This window comes from Nestor notabilis, unplaced genomic scaffold (genome assembly GCF_000696875.1).
Source record: "Nestor notabilis isolate BGI_N333 unplaced genomic scaffold, ASM69687v1 Scaffold24492, whole genome shotgun sequence".
Taxonomy (NCBI): Eukaryota; Metazoa; Chordata; class Aves; order Psittaciformes; family Psittacidae; genus Nestor; species Nestor notabilis.
Window position 1 is genome coordinate 17,530 of NW_009919054.1, and position 18,392 is coordinate 35,921.

Genomic DNA, 18,392 nt, shown 5'->3' on the forward strand with positions numbered 1-18,392 from the left:
GCCTTTCCTTGGACATTTGAAAGCACAGTCTGTTCACACAGCTGCTAATTGATCATTCACCACAGCCAGCTGGTCCTGAAAGAACATACTGGTGTACATAAATACATGTCTGAGAATATTTAACGGGGAGGATAGAAAATACTTTTATTGTTCTACAGAGTAAAGTGATCACACCAACCCCATCCTCCTCTGAAGCAGCGCACTTTGTTCTTGACTGTTCAGGGCTTGATAACTGGCAAGCTCCAAAGTGAAGGTTGCTGAGCCTGATGTTAGAGAACGCAAAACTGTTGAGTAGCCCTGGACAAAATGGAGAATACAAGTCACTCAGTTTAGGATAATGGGAAGGTAAGTTAGCACAAAAGATGTTTAGGTGAGAAAGTCAGAAGTATACTGCAGCATAGTAGTAAGTTAATTTTTTAGTATTGGTCTATTAAAAGTGCAATATATTCATACGTCAATGTAATACACTTTAAAAAATATCTATTCTCTGTAAAACCTCTTTCAGTAGTATTTACTAATTCTCTGACTTACAGTTGAAAACATGCTGGTTTAACAATGTGAATCAGGCACAAAAACACTACTATATTTGTGGGCGCTCGCTTCAGACCTTCAGTAACTAAAATGCTTTAAACAACATTCCAAACTTCTTCACCCATAACAACAGGAAAAGTGAACTGAAGCCTAATTATTTTCAATAATATAAAAGAAGACCATATTTGTGTTTTACCGTCAGTAAGAAAAATCACATACCATCATTTCTGCTAGTGGAACAGTAGCAACCACAACTCTATTATCCTGACGACTCTGGATTTCCTGAACACTACCTCTCCGCTGTGCAAGGTCAGCAAGTGCTGCACTGAGGTGATCTTCACTTACTGTGATTTCTAGGTTCATTAAGGGCTCCAGTATTTGTATACCAGCTTTTTTCAAAGCCTGCATGGGAGAGAAGGAGAGTTATGTTGACTCCTTTTGTGGTGGTTTGATTTTTTTTTCTTTAAATAAGTACTTGGATAACTAGAGCTAACACTGCCTCTCAAATTCTCTACTTCCAAAAGCTATGAAGCCCCCAGCGAGGGCATTACACTGTCAGAGAACAACAATTACCAGTTATTTGTATTAATGTATTTTCCCAACAGTATATCATGCTGCAGCATCTTACAGATGGCATGTGCCATCTTCTATGGCAGCTTACAGTTTCACTGTACCTTTTGCATGCAACGGGAGACACAGGCTGATAGCATTGTATGGGAGGTGTCAGGATGCAGCGTCAGTGATAGCACTGTCACATCTATGTCCTGAACTGGGAATCCAAGCAAAGGTCCTGGGGGAAAAAAAAAAAAAAGGGGGGGGGGGGAAAATCTCTTTTTTTCCCCCCCCGTCTCCAGAATATCAAGACACATGCAAAAAAGTTTCCAATTAATTTGGAGCTTTTCACTTGCCTCTTTCCCCTCTCCTCCTCCTTCCTCCCCTCAAGGGCATGACTACTGGTCTTGTTCCTTATTCTGTGATTTTGTCACTACCTGGCTTTGCCAAAAGACAAAGGAATGCAGGCTCCAACTTTCTTACTCTCTTTACCAAAAGCACACATAATTTTCAGAACCAGAAGTTCCCAAATGTGCTCATCCATACAACCACTCCCACAGATGAGATTATTTTTTACACATTATAGCATCTAAAACTTGTCCAAAGCAAGACCTTATTTAAGAAAGTAGCAAAACCTTTTGTTTAACAAGATGCCAGAATATCTTCTGTATTTTCCTTTTCAACACCATGTAACCACAGCAAAGACTGACACTAACCCACTACCAGAACTGCAGGGTTAACTCAATCCACGAGGGATGAATCAGAGTAGGTTATCTATCTCCCTCCAGCCCAGGACTCTCAACCACACCAAAACCTGTATTAGGCTGGATGAGAGGCCTGAACCACATCTGAGAAAAAACACACAGTTTTTTTCCTACAGAGAACATGACCAGATCTATTTTATTTATTTATGGTTTTTTTCACATACTTAATCGCATGAATTTTAGGCTGGAGATGGCACCATTCTGAAGTGTCTTCAGGGAGCACGAAGAAAGCACAGAGTCAAGAACTGATCCACAACCAGAGATGAGACATGCTTTCCAACTCAACAAAGCAATATGGAAAGAAAAACACCTCATGCTGCATCTTCTAGAGTCATTCTTGTTTATCAATCCACTGCATATTAATTTTTCTGTAAGGGAGAGTTCTTTGGCCACAATTTATTAAATATGTCCTATTTTTAATCAAACATTAAGGATGCTTTTAGTCCTCTAGAAAACCTGTACTCTGCAATCAGGTAAGGCTTTTTCTTGTACCAGATTTAACATATTTGAAAATAAAAAAAAATAAAAAAAGTATCTGCAACTCTGTTAAAGTGTTGTATGTGCATGCTGGCCTCAAACCGTTTCTGTTACATCACTGTGGTTTACATGACACCATCACATAAACACCTTATCTCTTACACCAGATTATAAAGCAAACCAAAAGAACCCCAAACTCAGTGTTTGAGAAGAAATCAACCATAAAACCAGAGGCATGCTGTCTTCCATTCCTGGCAAAGGGAAAAAAGTGTTTGGCAATTTTTGTAGTAAAGGAAATACCAGAGTTTTCCCTTGCATTTAGTGCTATTTATGTACTTACTGTTACTTTTCAAGCAACAAGGAGTTTTTCCTCTTCGAAACATAATAAATTGCTTCTCATGGAAATTTTAGACCAGTATAGCTGTCATAGAACTTTCTTTACCTTGAATGCATGAATTTGTGATTCCGTTTTCTATAGCTCCCTGGACTTCTTTGGGCAGTTCTTCAGTGACACCAACAGCATACTCAATGGAGGGTTTTGTGGTTGCTCTCTCCCCTAACCTAGGCCTCACCTCTAACTCTGCAGTTACGAAGTGTCGTTTATCTCCTACTGTTTTGTCCAATACATCTGGGAGGGGTGGGGGGAGAAGAAAGAAAAAAGAAAGGTGAAACAACCATTTGGAAAAAACACTAATACATAAAATTCATCTGAAAGTTACTCATAAGAGCATGTAAAGTAAACCAAGTGCCACAACCAGAAACAAGATGTTCCTTCCATTCACTTGTTTACCTGTAGCTTGGGAAGCATTTAGGATGGTTTCTCTGTATGCTATTTGAAGAGGTCCCAAATAAGTCTCAATTCCATATTCACGTTTGATTCGGTCATGAATGATCTCTATGTGTAGTTCTCCCATGCCACAAAGAACAGTCTAGTAAGAAGAGAGTTAAGAGAGAAGGGGAAAACCATGCAAAACTCAGGTTTTAATATAAACTTTTTATGCAAGGACTTGCATGCTCTTTGTAGTCTTTTAGAAATATTTCAAACGCCAAGGTGCCTACAGAGAGAACAGGACTGCTTTAGGTCATCTGACATAAACACCACAAAAGTGACAGGGTAATTACCACTACTGTGATCACTATAAAAAAGGTCATTCAATAGTAATTCAAACTTTTTAAAATACACAGCTGTCAAAAACACGCAGAGCACAGGATGACTTCCTCTGCTCTGTAAAGCACAAGTGCACAAAGCTCCATTTTAGTTTCATGCACAGAACTTTGTAAATACATGTTAGGAACAGCAAGTCCCTTCTGTTCAAGAAAATCTCAATATGTAAATGAACTAACTGAAGAGTGGTCTTGACTGTTCCAAAATAAAGCTTGGTTACAGGGTAAGCAATAGGAGATTCATCTTACTTGTCCTGTGTCAGGATCTAGCTTCACTTTTAAGCTTGGATCTTCACGCTGAAGGCAGCTCAATGCATTATCTAAGTCTGTATATAAATATCAAACATTATAGAGACTTCAGTAATTTCAGAATCACAATGAATGTCTAAACATCACTTTCTCATAAGGTCAAATCTTATTCTCAGAAGGAATCAAAAGGACACTAGAGAAGCACACATTTTGACAAAGTCAGCTCAAATTACAACTTGCAACTTCTGATTCTCTCCAACAGATTAGCTGCATGCTAAGGAGTACTTTAATTTGACCATTAAAAATACTATTTTCAGAGCGGTATTTTGTACTTGTATGAATAAAGAACAAAGCCTGTGCTTCATCAAGTCAGTAAAAAGTGCTACTCCCTCTTTACATACAAGAAAAATTGCTAACTAACTAACTAAGCATGACAGTAAGAAACAGAAGTGCCTCAATCTCTTCTTTCAGAATGAAGAACTACTATTTCTCTAGACACAAAATCTAGAAAAGCAATAGTACTGCTCGACATGGCAATAACAAAGGATATGGACAACTATGACCTAAAATATATCATCTGTGCAAAACACCAAAAAGGGACTTACTAGATCACAGACTGATAAAATTGTGCAACTCATTCATGTCAACCAGGTGTGCATCAATGTAAGCACCGTTCCTTAGGTATGAGAATATGGTTATGCTTGAGTACCTCATTTGTAGATTATTTTATCACATTCTTAGGTAGCTACGTTGTACCTTGTTGTTTGGCCATCGAAGGAGGTTCAATTGTACAGAAGAAGACAGGGTCAGGGATCTCCACGCCTGCCAGCAGAAGGCTCTCTCTGTTACTGCTAGATCTTTTCTCTCCCCCAGCATCCCTTCCAGCTCGGCGTGCTGCAGCTACTGCTGAAGCCTTTGATGACACTATGGTATCTCCAGTGGCACTCTGTAGATCAACATTCAGTCACCCGAAAGACACAGGACAGGCAAAAGAGGGAACATGGAAAAACAAAACAAAAAAAACCCAACAACACCCCTCCTGCCAAAACTAAAACCACAAACCCTGACCACATCTCTTACTCAAAACCACTTGTGCGAAACTCCACTTATTTACTTATTTATAAACAACTAGCGTAAACAACTACTCTTCAAGTAACTAAAATAATATGGAAGAGGAAAATCTGTGATCATATTTAGACTAACATTTCATTGTACAGTTCATTGCACTTTAAGTCTAACTTACCAGTCAAGTTATAAAGCCACAAAGAACAGTACTGGTAAATTAAAATCTGCTTATGCATGCCAAAGCTGATTACACTTAAAAAAAACCTGTGCAAATGAGATCTATGCAGCCTGTTCAAACAATAAAACACTGAATTACTAAACTAAGAGAAGCAAGCTTGAGACAAACTTACTCGAAATTAAGTTAAACTGTTGCTCTTGCGTAACTTACTTGAACATCACCCTCCTTCCCCACAGGAGGTCTTTCCATGGCATTACATTGAATTTGAAGAGCTACAATACACATGGAAGCTCAGAACCTTACTAAAACACACCTTCAGTTTTCACTTGTTTCCACATAATCAGCACTGCAACTCCCAGGTCAATTACTGACATTTGTACATTGTAATATTTCATTTTACGAGGAAGTACATGTACAAGTACTTCACATAAAGCAAGTTTACACAAGTCACAGTAATCAAGAACACCTCTGAGATAAACCACCACAGAAGCAGAAAGGACACTAGTGAAACAAGGTCCCTTACAGAATCAGAATTTTCCATTACCTGTTTTAACCCAACGGTAAGGGCAATGTTGCCAGGCATTAGTGATGGTATTTCAATTTGTTGATCAGCAAAAGGCAGGAGCAGCCGGCTCATTCTCTCCCTGAAAATGAAATTCTTGTATTACCCAGGACTTTTAACAGATGTTCCAATGCTATGCTAAATCACACCTTTATCTTACTCACGTGCAACTCTTGTTAATATTATATACAGCTGACTGAGGTTTCAGTGAACCTGAGTAAACACGAACAAAAACTAGTGGTCCACGACATTTATCATGGAGAACTTTAAATGCTAGGGCACACAGGTCATCCTTGTACCATTGTCTGCAACATAAAAAGCAACAACAAAAACCATACTTGTAGGATTAATCCACTCAAACTCACATTTACCTAAGTTTCCACTCATTTAAGAAGCTATAGGTTTCCTACTGTAATATTAATAGAGGCAGAATTTAAAAAATCATAATTTATACAAAAAAATACTAACCCATGCAATTTCAGCTCCAGTAGGATACACAAAGTATGATGTGGCTCAACCAGTATTACAGAGGATTCCCAGACCCCAGTTTTGTAAAACAGCAGTATCCTCAGATTAAAAACAGACTTTAGAACTCCGAAGTGCAAGTCTGACAAGTGGAAATAAATGCACACAATTCCAGTAGCATTGACCAAAGCAGGGTCAGTACTCAGGTGTATTTTTATGTCTGCACATCTCTAGTGTTATTTAATACCTAGAACCAGTAAGCATTTTTAAAGATATTGATGCTTTGTTAACATTTTTAATTTTCTCATTTTATAAAGCTTTCCTCCTATGCTTTTTACGCTTTTTCCTGACCCTCTTTTTCCCCCTCTACTTACAGAAATTCATATGAACGCTCATTAGGTGCAGGCAAGTACATAGTAACAGCATCCAGTAATGGCTGCACTCCTTTGTTCTTCAGTGCACTGCCACAGAGCACAGGTACTGCTTTCTGAGCTAGCGTGACTCTGCGGATAGCAGACTGTAACTGAAAAAAAGAATTATTCTCTGTTAACACGGGAACTACACTTTAGCCTTAAACTACAGTCCAGCTACCAGATATTGCTAACAAGCCCCCAGAAGTTAAAAAGCATGTCTGCAAATACAACAGCACTGATCCAAACTCCTGTCATCGCTTTTAATGAGCTCCAAACCACAAACCAAAATGTTTAGATGCTAAAACAGAAGACACTGCTTTTAAGATCTCTGAACATTTCACGTGGATCTGCAACTGTTCTTGTTCTAACGGTCCTTTTAATTCAGGATGTTGTACCTTACCACTTTCAACATGCAGCATCTGAAGATCTAACTATTCGTAGCAGTTAAGATGCTACTTTTGTTAGTAAGAGTCAGCAGCTCAGACATGTAGTGCACTGACTCTACCTGGAAGTTCCAATCACTCTTCCCTAAACTCTTTCACAGCAGCCTGACTTTAAAAAGAACCCAAATAAAACAACCACATAACCAAGCAGCCACCATTCCTGAACAAAGGTACCCTACTTTTTAAATTGTGCGTAGCATGTCTAAGAATCACAGTTATTGCATTACTGTAAAAAATTCAAGTCCTACGCTTGACGCTATTTTCCTAAATTCAGTGCTGTATATTCACTACAAAAGCTGGTGGGTTGGTTTTTTTTGTTGATAAAAATGCACATCTGCAAAATCATCAGCTGCCTGTGCCAAAGGAATAAAAACCCAGCCCTTCAGGGTAACAGCTAGCAAAAACTTGTTTATAAGTAATGTCAATAATGTAAAAATTACCTTGTCAGCTGGTATTAAGTCCAAATTTTCACTATATTCTCCCAGAACCAGTTCAGCAAATTCATCATCCAGATCTGCAACCTTCAACAGAATAGTTCTTTATTTGGCATATAGCAATCTCACAGACAAGTCACAAATTTTAGTTGTTCAGTATATATAGCTGATCAGAGCAGTAACAAATCCTTTAATGACATCAGAGATCATAAACTCAAACCATAGAAAAATATGGGAAAGAAGGTTCCAAGAAAGTATGAGGGGGGATCAACTTATAAAGCTGCTGTCAAGCAAAACATCAGCAGGAGAGAGAATGTTTGTTCCTCTCCCTGAAATTGAGAAAAATCTGCAGCCACACAGGGACAGCCATGCAGAGTACAACTGAATGTAATTCACATCTGCAAACAAGGTGAAGTCTGAAGTAATCAGCAAGTAACCTTTGTGAGCCAAGAGATATACAGCTGGACAAAACCAGACAAGCCTTCAGGGCATTTTGAGCCTCCTTATGTCAAAGGCTGTGTTTTCAAACTGTATCGCCAAGGCTGGCAAATAAATCAACTACTCTTCAAACCTCGTCTCACATAGACCTTGCACTGCTACTGGCCAAGGACAAGCTAAGTGCAGGAAGGCACTTTGCCCCCTCTAGTGGCTACGACAGCAGTTGACCAAATACTGAAATGAACCATTGATAAGCAATTAGAAATCTAACCAAGGTAACGGTTAAAACATGAGAGATAAAGGAAAGCATATAAAAAAATATTTTGTTATCTCAATTATGACACTTCTGGTGCACCCCTTTCTGCTTCAGGAAGAGCCCAGAAACCAATGGAAAAAACACTGACACTGTTCTCAGAAAGTCTTCTACTTGACAGTACCTTTCTTAAGACAAGGGGCTGAGTAATAAAACCTTAACTTAAAACCTGGACATTTTTAGAATCAGATTATGTATGTGTTTTGGTGAACTCAGAGCAATATAAAACAATTTTAATGCATCAAATGAAACTGAAAGCCTCATACCATCTATTTATGCACTTTCACAGTGTTATTCAAAGTTTTACGGAGGGCAGCCCTTACAGCAAAATGGATTGATATCCAAGATAAATATAGTTGTTAACCTCCAATACTTTTGCTTATAAGTATGCACTCAAATGTAATAATACCACACTTCTACACTGTATATAAGCAAACTGAATGTAACAAAAAATACCTTTTTACTTTGAGAGAAGACTTGCTTAGAGTCTCTCAAGTACAAGCAAATTTTCCAATATCATTATATAAATAACACAAAATAATATGGGACCTTAAAATTCCCCCTTAAGTGAGAATAAGAACATTCTGGACAAATTACTTCAAATGTTCTGCGCTGCTCAACAGGCAAGTTACTCTTCTAGTTCCATCAGTTCTTCCATTCTTCACCCCTTTTGAACTGTCAACTGTGCAAAATGTGGTTACCAAGTAGATCAAGTTTCTGTTATCTCAGCTTCACAGTATGACAATTTATGTTAAAGAAATACTTATACTGTCTTTTCTTATCTCTCCCATGGGCTTTTTTTGATGGATCTAAAACTAGATTATTATTGTGAGATTCAACTGTGTCTAATACAGTATTTAGTGTCATTTCAACCAGCCTCTAACATCCCATCCAGCTTCTAGCTACACTCTAGAAAGGTACAGATATGCTGCAGGTTCTGGGTCACATCTGTCAGGCCTCATGCAAATGTCCCAAGTTACTTTCTGGCATCTGAGACAATGCAAGATGACATGTTAGCCAACTGAATGCTAAATTTAGTGTCTGCTTTCTTCAGTTCCCTATTTATTACACAGGGATCATTTTCCATTTTGTGCACGTACTGGAGAGCCAGGGAGTTCAACTCTCTATATTCAGCATGTTTTGTCATCCCATACTGATCCTTTCAATGTGCACTAAGTGTCTTTGACAGATGGAACGGAAGTGAAGAAAATCTGGAATTAGTTCAGTAAGGACAATGCAGAATCTTGCACCTGGGACAGAATAAATCCATGCATCGATACACAGCAGGGATCAACTAGCTACGAAACAGCTCTGCGGAAGTCAACCAGAAGGTCCTGATGGACAAGTCAGCATGAGCAGCAGCACCCCATTTCCATGACAAAGGCTAACTGCATACCAGGCTGCAGCAGCAAGAGCATGGCCAGCAGATCAGGGCAAAAGGTTAGTACCTTCTACCCTACACCTGTGAAGCTGCATCTAAAACACTGTCGGTTTTTAAGTTCCCCAGCACAAAAGAGGCTGACAAACTGTGGCAAGTCCAGTGGAAAACGAGTCAGGCAGCTGGAGTGCAGCCAGAGGCCCGAAGAGATGGGTCTGTCTAACTTGGAGAGGCTACGACAGGATGCAAAGGCTGCCTCTTACTACTTGCAGTGGTGGGGAGGTGGACCTGCTTTAGGGAAAGCAGAGCTGGAGTCTTCACAATGGTACACAAGGAAAGGACAAGTGTCACTGTCAGATTGCAACATGGTAAATTCCCACCAGACAAAGAGAAACAATGTTCTCCTACAAGAATGATCAATGATCAAGCACTGGGACAGGCTGCTTAGACAGACTGCAATAACCATCCTTAGGGACTTGAAAACTCAACTCCTCAACTCAAGAAGGCCTGAGCAACCTTATCTAGTGCTGAAATTAGGCCTGCTTTGAGCAGGTCACCAGACACCTCCAGAGGTCCCTTTCCTGCTATTTTTTCTACTGGTCTAAGTTACGGGTTTAAATATATTATGTATTTACTTTAGAACTTTACTTGTTCTATTAAAGTATTTCTGGCATCCTGGACTTCTTGGAACAGGTTGGGATTGTCAGCCTCCAGCAGCAGCTTTTGCTCAAAATTTTTTCCATCATCCAAATCAGAGGTAGGTTTCCAAATTATTAGTTCCTTAGTGACCACATCAACCAGTCCTCTGAAGGTCTTGGCTTCCCCAATGGGCAACTGCAAATAGAGTAGAGATTTTAGACAGCTGCAAAGAACTAAGAAAAGAGTACCATTCGAAAGAAAGCAAGTAAGCATTTAATTTCTAAGCTTACCTGTAAAAGCAAAGGTTTTGTCTTCAACTTTTGTTTGATACTCTCAACAGCATATGTAAAACTATGTAAAAAAAACCCAGATACTAAGTTACAGAGAACCCAGTGACACAGCAAAATCAGTTTTCCATTCCTTATTTACTGCAAAAATTTCTTCTACAATTACGTAAAAATATGCATCTGTGTAACCAAAGATACATATAATAAATATTAATATAATTGCCTTACTCTATGCTTAACAGAAAAACTTTAACTTGATTAGATACATTCTCTTACAAGATTTTTAGCAATGATTAAAGTAATTTTCTAAATACCTTGCCCTGCTTTTGTCCATCTTGTTCAAAAAGCATATTCGTGGTATCTGATGTTTATCTGCTTGTCTCCACACCGTCAGAGTTTGGGCCTAAAGCAAAAGACAAAATGACAGCTGAACTATACGCTTCCCAGTATCGCTGAGGGGCCAAGTTCAGAGTACAAGAGAAAACTGTGCAGAATATGCTGCAACAATCCCATATCCAGTAGCACAGATGAATTCCACAAGCAGCTTTGTCTCATCTTGTCTCTCAGCTGTCATTATTCCCCCTCCCTCGCTAATGGCACACAGGCATATGGGAAGGGAACATGGAGAGAAACTAAGCATTACAATGGATATACATGGAAAGAACTCAGGAATGGAAAGAACTTTACAATGGAAAGAACTTAGTAATGTATAGACTAAGGCTGTATTGATAAGTTACTTAGGCACACACAGGCAAGCATTTCTGTGGCTACATATACAACCATAAAAACCGCTGTGGTTTTGCTAGTAATTTGTGTACTGCTGAGCTATTTATGATATGCATTTTTGGTTTAAGGTTAAAACAGGCATATATGAAAACCAGTTCAGATTCAGAAGTAATCTCTTACCAATACATGGAAATAATGCAAGAATTTCCTACACAGTTACAGCAAAAATACAAGCAGATCCAATTGTCCTGTTGCTGGGGGTGGGAGCTCTTACTCAGTTCAGGTTCACATATGATAGCACCAAAATGCTTTCAAATAGCAAGTTAAATCATGTGATTTAACACTGATCAAGAGAAGTTCCCTCATCAAGGAAAAAAGCATCTCCCACGGAACGCAGCAATTTCACAACACATAACTTATCTATAGGACTGAACTACTCAAACATCCCATGCTATAATGTCAAATTCCAGCCTGTCTCCACCTTTTCTGCACAATGCCTCAAAGGGCATGTTAAATAGGCCACTGGGAAGGAAGGAATTCTCTCTGAAAATTACTCTGTTTTCTACATGTAATCCGAAAATGAGAAATGAACAGGTATTAATTTCTTTCCACTGGTGGAGTTAGCCAGAAGCATTCACCTCAATCTATGTCTGCACAGTGCAGCAACAAAACAACCACATACTCCCCCAGATATTAATGCAAATTCCACTTAGTTGTCCTTTATTAACATGGGAATACCTGTACACTGAAGGACTTCAAATAAAATGCACAGCTTCCAGAAGCTGAATTTTGACCACAGCATCAAAAGAGATAATGCAGAGCAACATCTCTGTACTATTGTTATTATTTCAGTCTGTTTGAGTCATTAGACAAAAAAAATACACACAACAAACAAAACCACAAAAATGGGTTATTTTTACCTCAACACCAGCTGAAGCATCAAATACCGCTATTGCTCCATCCAGGACTCTCAAACAACGCTCAACTTCCACTGTAAAGTCCACATGACCTAAAAAATAAACTTCCTGTTATACCATCATAATTCAAACTGGTAACATCAACAAGTGATTACATTTTTAATTTTTTTTTCATCATATCAAAACAGCCCTCTTCACTTGCAGAGAAATACACCCATCGGTCCTTGAAAGACACAAGATTGTTATGTTGCAGTCTCAGAACTGAGAGCAATTTAGTGTGGAAATGTCTGAGCTCACCTTGAACAAGCTAGATTAGGCATCAGTAAGCAGTAATTAGCCAAAGTTGAATGGAGCTCAGCATAGGCCTTTTTTACCGCAGCAATTAAACCAAGTAAATATTGCACCATATTTAAAACTAAGACACTCTACCACACCCCACCTCATGCACTCTTCTCTAATAATGTGTGTACTGCTGAAGTGTAGTACCCGGGGTGTCAATCAGATTGATTCTGTAATCCTTCCAGTCAAATGTAACAGCAGCAGATTGAATGGTAATACCACGCTCTCGCTCCTGTACCATAAAATCTGTCACTGTGTCCCCATCATCAACATCTGTGAACAGAAAGCAGGATTATAGCTGGTAGGTAAACAATCCAGAATCTGAAATTGTCTTGGAATACAAATGCCAAGAGAGATTTGGAAATACTGTCGCTTTTATATATGTATAAATGATGAACACTAGCCTTTTCCAGAAAATGTCATATCAACTAATTTAAACAGGCTCCCTTTCCAGGGAACAAATGCTCTGTAAGTTAAAGGCAAGCAATTCCAGCAATCTTTTTGTTGTTCTTAATCCTAGTAATGGCATGAGAAACTTCAAAACTAAAGTGAAATTCAAAAAATGAAAAAACTACAGTTAAAAAAAAAACCCAAAAAAAACACCAAAACCAATCCCAGCTGCACTCATTGCATGGAATGTGACGGACCTTTTAAAATCTACTAATTAAAAAGTAATTAAGTTAAACTAAACATAACTGCAATTTCCCCCCAAAAAGACAAACCCCACAACACCCAGAACAAAGAAGTAAGGGGCTATGGTTGTGTTATTGTTTTTTTTTTTTTGGGGGGGGGGGGGGTGTTTGTTTGTTTTTAATAAAAAAGAATCAGTTCCACATTAAGCAGTCCACCAAGTTCAATTGCTCCACAAGCCCAAAATCTACCATTCTCACACACAGCAGAGAACAGGGAATTGTATTTAAAAGGCTAAAAAATAGCACAAATGGAGGCTGCTGTGACTCTTCCAATCCTGAAGAATTCTGTGAGAGCTGCTGAGGCAAGGAATTCTTCCTGTGTTACGGCTTTCAACAGAAATAGCTACTTTTTGTTAATATGGGTTCTTTACAGGTCAAACCAGAACTGAAAAAACAGATTACTAGAATGGGCAATGAGCAATGAGCATCAAGTAAAACAAGGAGATCCTCTAATTAAATGTTAAACAAAACATAGTGCAACAAAAGTAAAATATGAACCCCTCTGATCTCTCAAAGTACAACTGCCTTTGAACATAATGAAATGTGCATTAGAATGTCATTATATTCCAGCACAACTCTGGAACATACTCTACCACTAACCTCTAACTGCACTGCATGTTACTGTATACTATTAAATCTTTCAAAGCCAGTGAAATTCAAAAAGTATTTCTAACCTCCAAGCGTTCTTATGTATCCAGAATAATACAGCATTCTCTCTGTTGTGGTAGTTTTCCCTGCATCAATGTGGGCCATAACGCCAATGTTTCGGATTCTGCATAAAGCGAAAACATTGCTTTTACTGTGGCAATTTTTTTTATTCAGCAATATTGTTATTTGCATAAGCAATTAATATTCACTGAGAACAGCACACCAGATGAATAAAGTATTTCTTCTGCTGCATACATGAGACAGTGTACTTTCTGAAACAGAAGCAGCCCCTTCACCATCTCGTCCATCCCAATCACTGATGCCTGAAAACAATGCATTGTATACACACGCTTTACAACCCAGATACAGCACCCAAGTTTCCATGAAGCTGTCCTTGATTCAATTCAGTCAAGTCTTCCTTTCTGAAGTAACTCACCAGTAACTTCCAAAGCTGCTTCACTAGCTCTGTCCATCACAGGCTTGCCATCAGCCCCCATAATCACTGTTAATGCTAGCTGAATTCATCCTCAGGACAGAAGTAGTCCTCCAAGGGAACTTCACCCCCAAGCCACTCCTTTGGCAGCTCAGCCCCTAAAATTACCTTGCCCTCCTTACTAAGGCCATCATCTAATACAGCTTGAGCACTCCTGTGAACAGAAAAGTTAACAGCCCTGCCCACAGCTATGGTCTAGATCCCACGACATCCCTTCCCCCTCGTTCAGCTTCCCGCACCCACCATGGATTTGGAGCTTCCCTAATAGCACAGTTTTGGTTCTGATGATGTGAAAAGGAGACAGTGCAAGACCTCTTTGACACCAACAACCATTCCATGTTGAAATGTCAGAAGAGTAAAGTAAGGAAATACTAACTTCAATGTAGAACATGCGCATGAACTATGCAGGTGACGGGCATAGCAACAACCCATGAGATTTCATCACATCAATGGCTCTGACTGACAGTTACACCCAAAAAAGAAGCTAGCATAACATACCTGGATATATGAGGATTAATAACAGAACGCAGAGACTTAACATCTCCTAGAGACAAACAAAACAAAACAACTTTTAAGACTGATCTCAATGTAGGAATTGTTTTAACAAAACTAAATATATCTAAGAAAGCTCTTAAAAACTTAATAAAAAAAGATTCAGAGGCACAACTCACGACAATCTAACATCTCTACCACCTCAGATTTCTAAAGTATTTTCAACAAATCTCTCTTGCTCTTACAAAAAAAACCCCGACAAAACTCTTTGAAACAGTTGTAATTTAGAAACAATAGGAAAAAGCCAACACGTAAAAGTATCACCAGCCCAGAAAAATCTTACTCTGCAGAAGCAGTAACAAAACATGCCACAGTTCAACAACTGTAATGCTGACATTCATCTGACCCAGCTATTAGCAAATTTCAAGTAATTTCTCCTTCAAACACTGAAGCTAGAGAGCATAATCCTCCAGAAGAAAACACAAACTGACCTAAGCTAAGAAAAGATGGGACTAAGGAGCTTTAAATTAGTGTTTTCATGAAATATATTTCCTCTCTCACATCCTATTTAGTTGGAAAATAAGCTGCCAGACTATTATTCTTCTCTGAGACTAATTCACAATTCAGTTACTCAAGCCATTTAAGTTCTGTTTCAGAAAGGTGTCCTACTACTTTATCTTTAATAGAACAACCAGAACTCAACAATATTTAAACTAACATTCCTTCACCATACAGAACAGATCATCCCTCTTACCAGAGACATTAAGGAGGCATCTTAAAAGTTAACGCCTTGATGAGGAGAAAGACTGATCTTAGGACAAGCATGGTATCAGGCTGAAAATGCACCAACACCTACCACCACCCTAAATAAAACCTGCAACTAAAACTGCCTTACTTCCTCCAGTTTCTAAAATAGCCCATAAAATAACACATGGGTTCATTTCAGATTTCTTCCTTGCCTAAGTCATGACACCTTCATATGTACGGAATGAAGCTCTGCCTCCATGTGACACACTAAGGTACTCAGCACAGCAAACCAAGGCATAAATACAGTAGGCAGCAAGGACATTGCATAGTGTCGTGGTTTAAACCCAGCCGGCAACTTGGAACCACGCAGTCGCTCGCTCACTCCCCTCCTTTTCCTTCCTCCCCCCGCTCCCGGAGGGATGGGGAGGAGAATCGAAGGAATGTAACTCCCACGGGTTGAGATAACAGCTCTCCAGTAACTAAGGTATAATACAAACCACTACTGCTACCAATAATAATGATAAGAGGAATAACAAGGGAAAAGGACACAACCGCTCACCCCCCGCCGACCGATACCCAGCCCGACCCGAGCAGTGATCTGGGCCTTCCGGGTAACTCCGCCCACTTTATATACTGGGCATGACGTGCTGTGGTATGGAATAGCCCTTTGGCCAGTTTGGGTCAGGTGTCCTGCCTCTGCTTCCTCCTGGCTTCCCCTCCTCCCTGGCAGAGCATGAGACTGAGAAAGTCCTTGGTCAGAGTAAACATTACTTAGCAACAACTAAAAACATCGGTGTTATCAGCATTGTTCCCAGACTGAAAGTCAAAACCACAGCACTGCACCAGCTACTAAGAAGGAGAAAAAATGACTGCTGTAGCTGAACCCAGGACACATAGACAGCTACACAGAAACGGTAATACATGGCAACTGAGACTGTGCTGACATTGGCAACTAACAGTAAGATTCATGTATCTGACTGCAGGATGAAAGCTTTTGCCACGATACACAGTGCTGAATCCATTAGCATATTTTTTTTTTTAATTTTAAAGAAGCTGGTTACCCACCGGTAACCAATATTTTCTTCCCATCTCCACCCTGACGTGGAGAAAGCATGGAAAAAGCAGCCCTGACTCCCAACACTACCTTCTATCAATTGATTTCCATTCAGTCTCAAAGTAGCTACTCAAAAAAAAAAAGGCAAAAATTCCTTTTAACTGAAATTTTGTTTCCCAAGCATCTTATTATTTTCACTTTCTTTTATCCCAAAAAGAAAATAACACTAATAACTTAAAAATTCCATTTAACCACGTTCCTGTCTTTGTTCCCTTGCCCAGCATGCTGGTTACCATCAGTTACTTGATAACCAACTAATATTTCAGGCAACTGAACGAGAATTCCAGCACACTTCAAAACTGACCTTCTTATACATCTGTATCTTTTCTTATTATTATTTTTTAAAGCTTCATACCACACATCTACTGAGAAAAGAGCAGCAATACAAAACACTTTAGTCCTTTTAACTGCTGATTGCACCTTTTAACTGCCGATTGTCCTTCATATACCAAATTCTATAAATAATGAGCAAAAGAATACAATAAAACACAATTCAGAAAGTATTCTTACTCATCGTTTGAGTAATCCTTACTATTAAGAAAATAATTTAAACTTATACCAGGTGGAGAACTGTAGTTTCTCAGACTGCAGTTTTGCTGTATCACACTTATAACTCCCATTTTTGTCTTCCTGAAATACATGTACTAAAAAGAGAGAAAAAAAATCATGCAGAATATTTATTTGTATAAATAATTACTTCATAGCTACATATTTGCCAGCTGTAGAAAACTAAACTAAAAAAAAACCCCAAACATCTACAGGATTGGACGCTCTTGTCGGCTACTTATACAAGCTCTAAATACCAGACACTTGGAAGCAGAAGCATGAAGATGGTAGTTCTAAGATTTAAACTAAGTCCAATCCCAATATTATTTTGGAAGTCTAGTAAAAATCTGCGATAGCATCAAAACATATTGTTGGTAGCCACAACATTTTAAACAGGCCTAATTATTTATGTGAAGAATATAAACTTAAAAATGACAAAGGTCAGGTAATCAAAATCACAGATAACTAGAAAAGTTTACAGAAAAGTTACAAATTCAACTTCCACTCTCTGACTTCCGCCAACCCAATTCCAACGTGAAATTGTGCACTGTTTGGATATCAACTTTTAAAGGAAAAAAAAACACAAAGAAAAGAGTTTACTCAGACTAACCCAAGTATTCTGTTTGCTCACAGATTAAGTACCAAAATTTGGGAAAAAAGTTTACCTCATTGCACAAACTTGATGACTTCAATGTGTTCACTGAGAATTTCCTTGTAATTCTCAACATCCTGGCTCCTGTTTCTAAAGCTGTTCCCTGCCAACATAAGTAAACACTGCACAAAGTGCTTATGACAGGAAATGCATAACTGTATTACTTCCACATAGACAGAACATGAAATTTCACAGTTTTTCAAGTTATATCATGTTACTATTCTTCAGGTTACTGCTTTGCAGGTTTATATAGGCTTTGCAGGTTTATATAGGCGTTAGATGTGCAAAAACCTAACAGATTTTAAGTAATTTAAGCCATTTACGTCATTAAGCCTTAAAAATGCAGCATAAAAGCATGTCCACAAACACTAAATACATGTTATAAAGAAATTAGCAAAGCAGAAAATTAAAGCAGAAAAATCAACATCAGAGTTCACACTCACACTCAAGTAAGTTCCAGAGTACAGGTTACTGATCTGTGAAGTGCAAACAGCTCTTCTGACCAAGAAGGAACGGGGGTGGGCAAGGAAAACTACCAATCTGAGATAAAAATAACAGAAAACAATAACCACTGTGAGCTTTTAAGCATTGCCCAAACCACTGTGACACAAGAGCCCAAGAACAGAAGCTTCAGCAACATTCCTAGCTGTCTGCTGCTTATTTAGGGAAACACC

At 38.7% G+C, this 18,392-nt stretch overlaps 1 protein-coding gene across 1 annotated transcript; it reads right to left on the bottom strand.

The window, feature by feature from the left end:
- Positions 1-168: 168 nt before the first annotated feature.
- GFM2 (G elongation factor, mitochondrial 2) lies at positions 169-17,794 on the bottom strand. The gene is made up of 20 exons (XM_010010063.1): positions 17,732-17,794; positions 17,080-17,164; positions 14,666-14,711; positions 13,701-13,798; positions 12,482-12,607; positions 11,999-12,087; positions 10,667-10,755; positions 10,356-10,416; positions 10,075-10,260; positions 7,304-7,384; positions 6,382-6,530; positions 5,707-5,847; positions 5,525-5,624; positions 4,494-4,683; positions 3,738-3,814; positions 3,115-3,253; positions 2,767-2,952; positions 1,206-1,321; positions 751-933; positions 169-297 (listed from the first exon to the last, which is right to left on the bottom strand). Exons 1-20 carry the CDS (start codon positions 17,792-17,794, stop codon positions 169-171), a joined length of 2,334 nt encoding a protein of 777 aa, XP_010008365.1.
- Positions 17,795-18,392: the final 598 nt, after the last annotated feature.

What these genes read in the sequence shown, in the direction of transcription:
- GFM2 (XM_010010063.1), bottom strand. Translation starts at nt 17,794, where the DNA reads ATGTTGAGAATTACAAGGAAATTCTCAGTGAACACATTGAAGTCATCA. An exon ending in AATATTAACAAGAGTTGCAC is followed by an intron (nt 5,625 to 5,706) that starts GTGAGTAAGATA and finishes TTTCATTTTCAG; the next exon opens with GGAGAGAATGAGCCGGCTGC. An exon ending in TCTCCCGTTGCATGCAAAAG is followed by an intron (nt 934 to 1,205) that starts GTACAGTGAAAC and finishes TCTCCCATGCAG; the next exon opens with GCTTTGAAAAAAGCTGGTAT.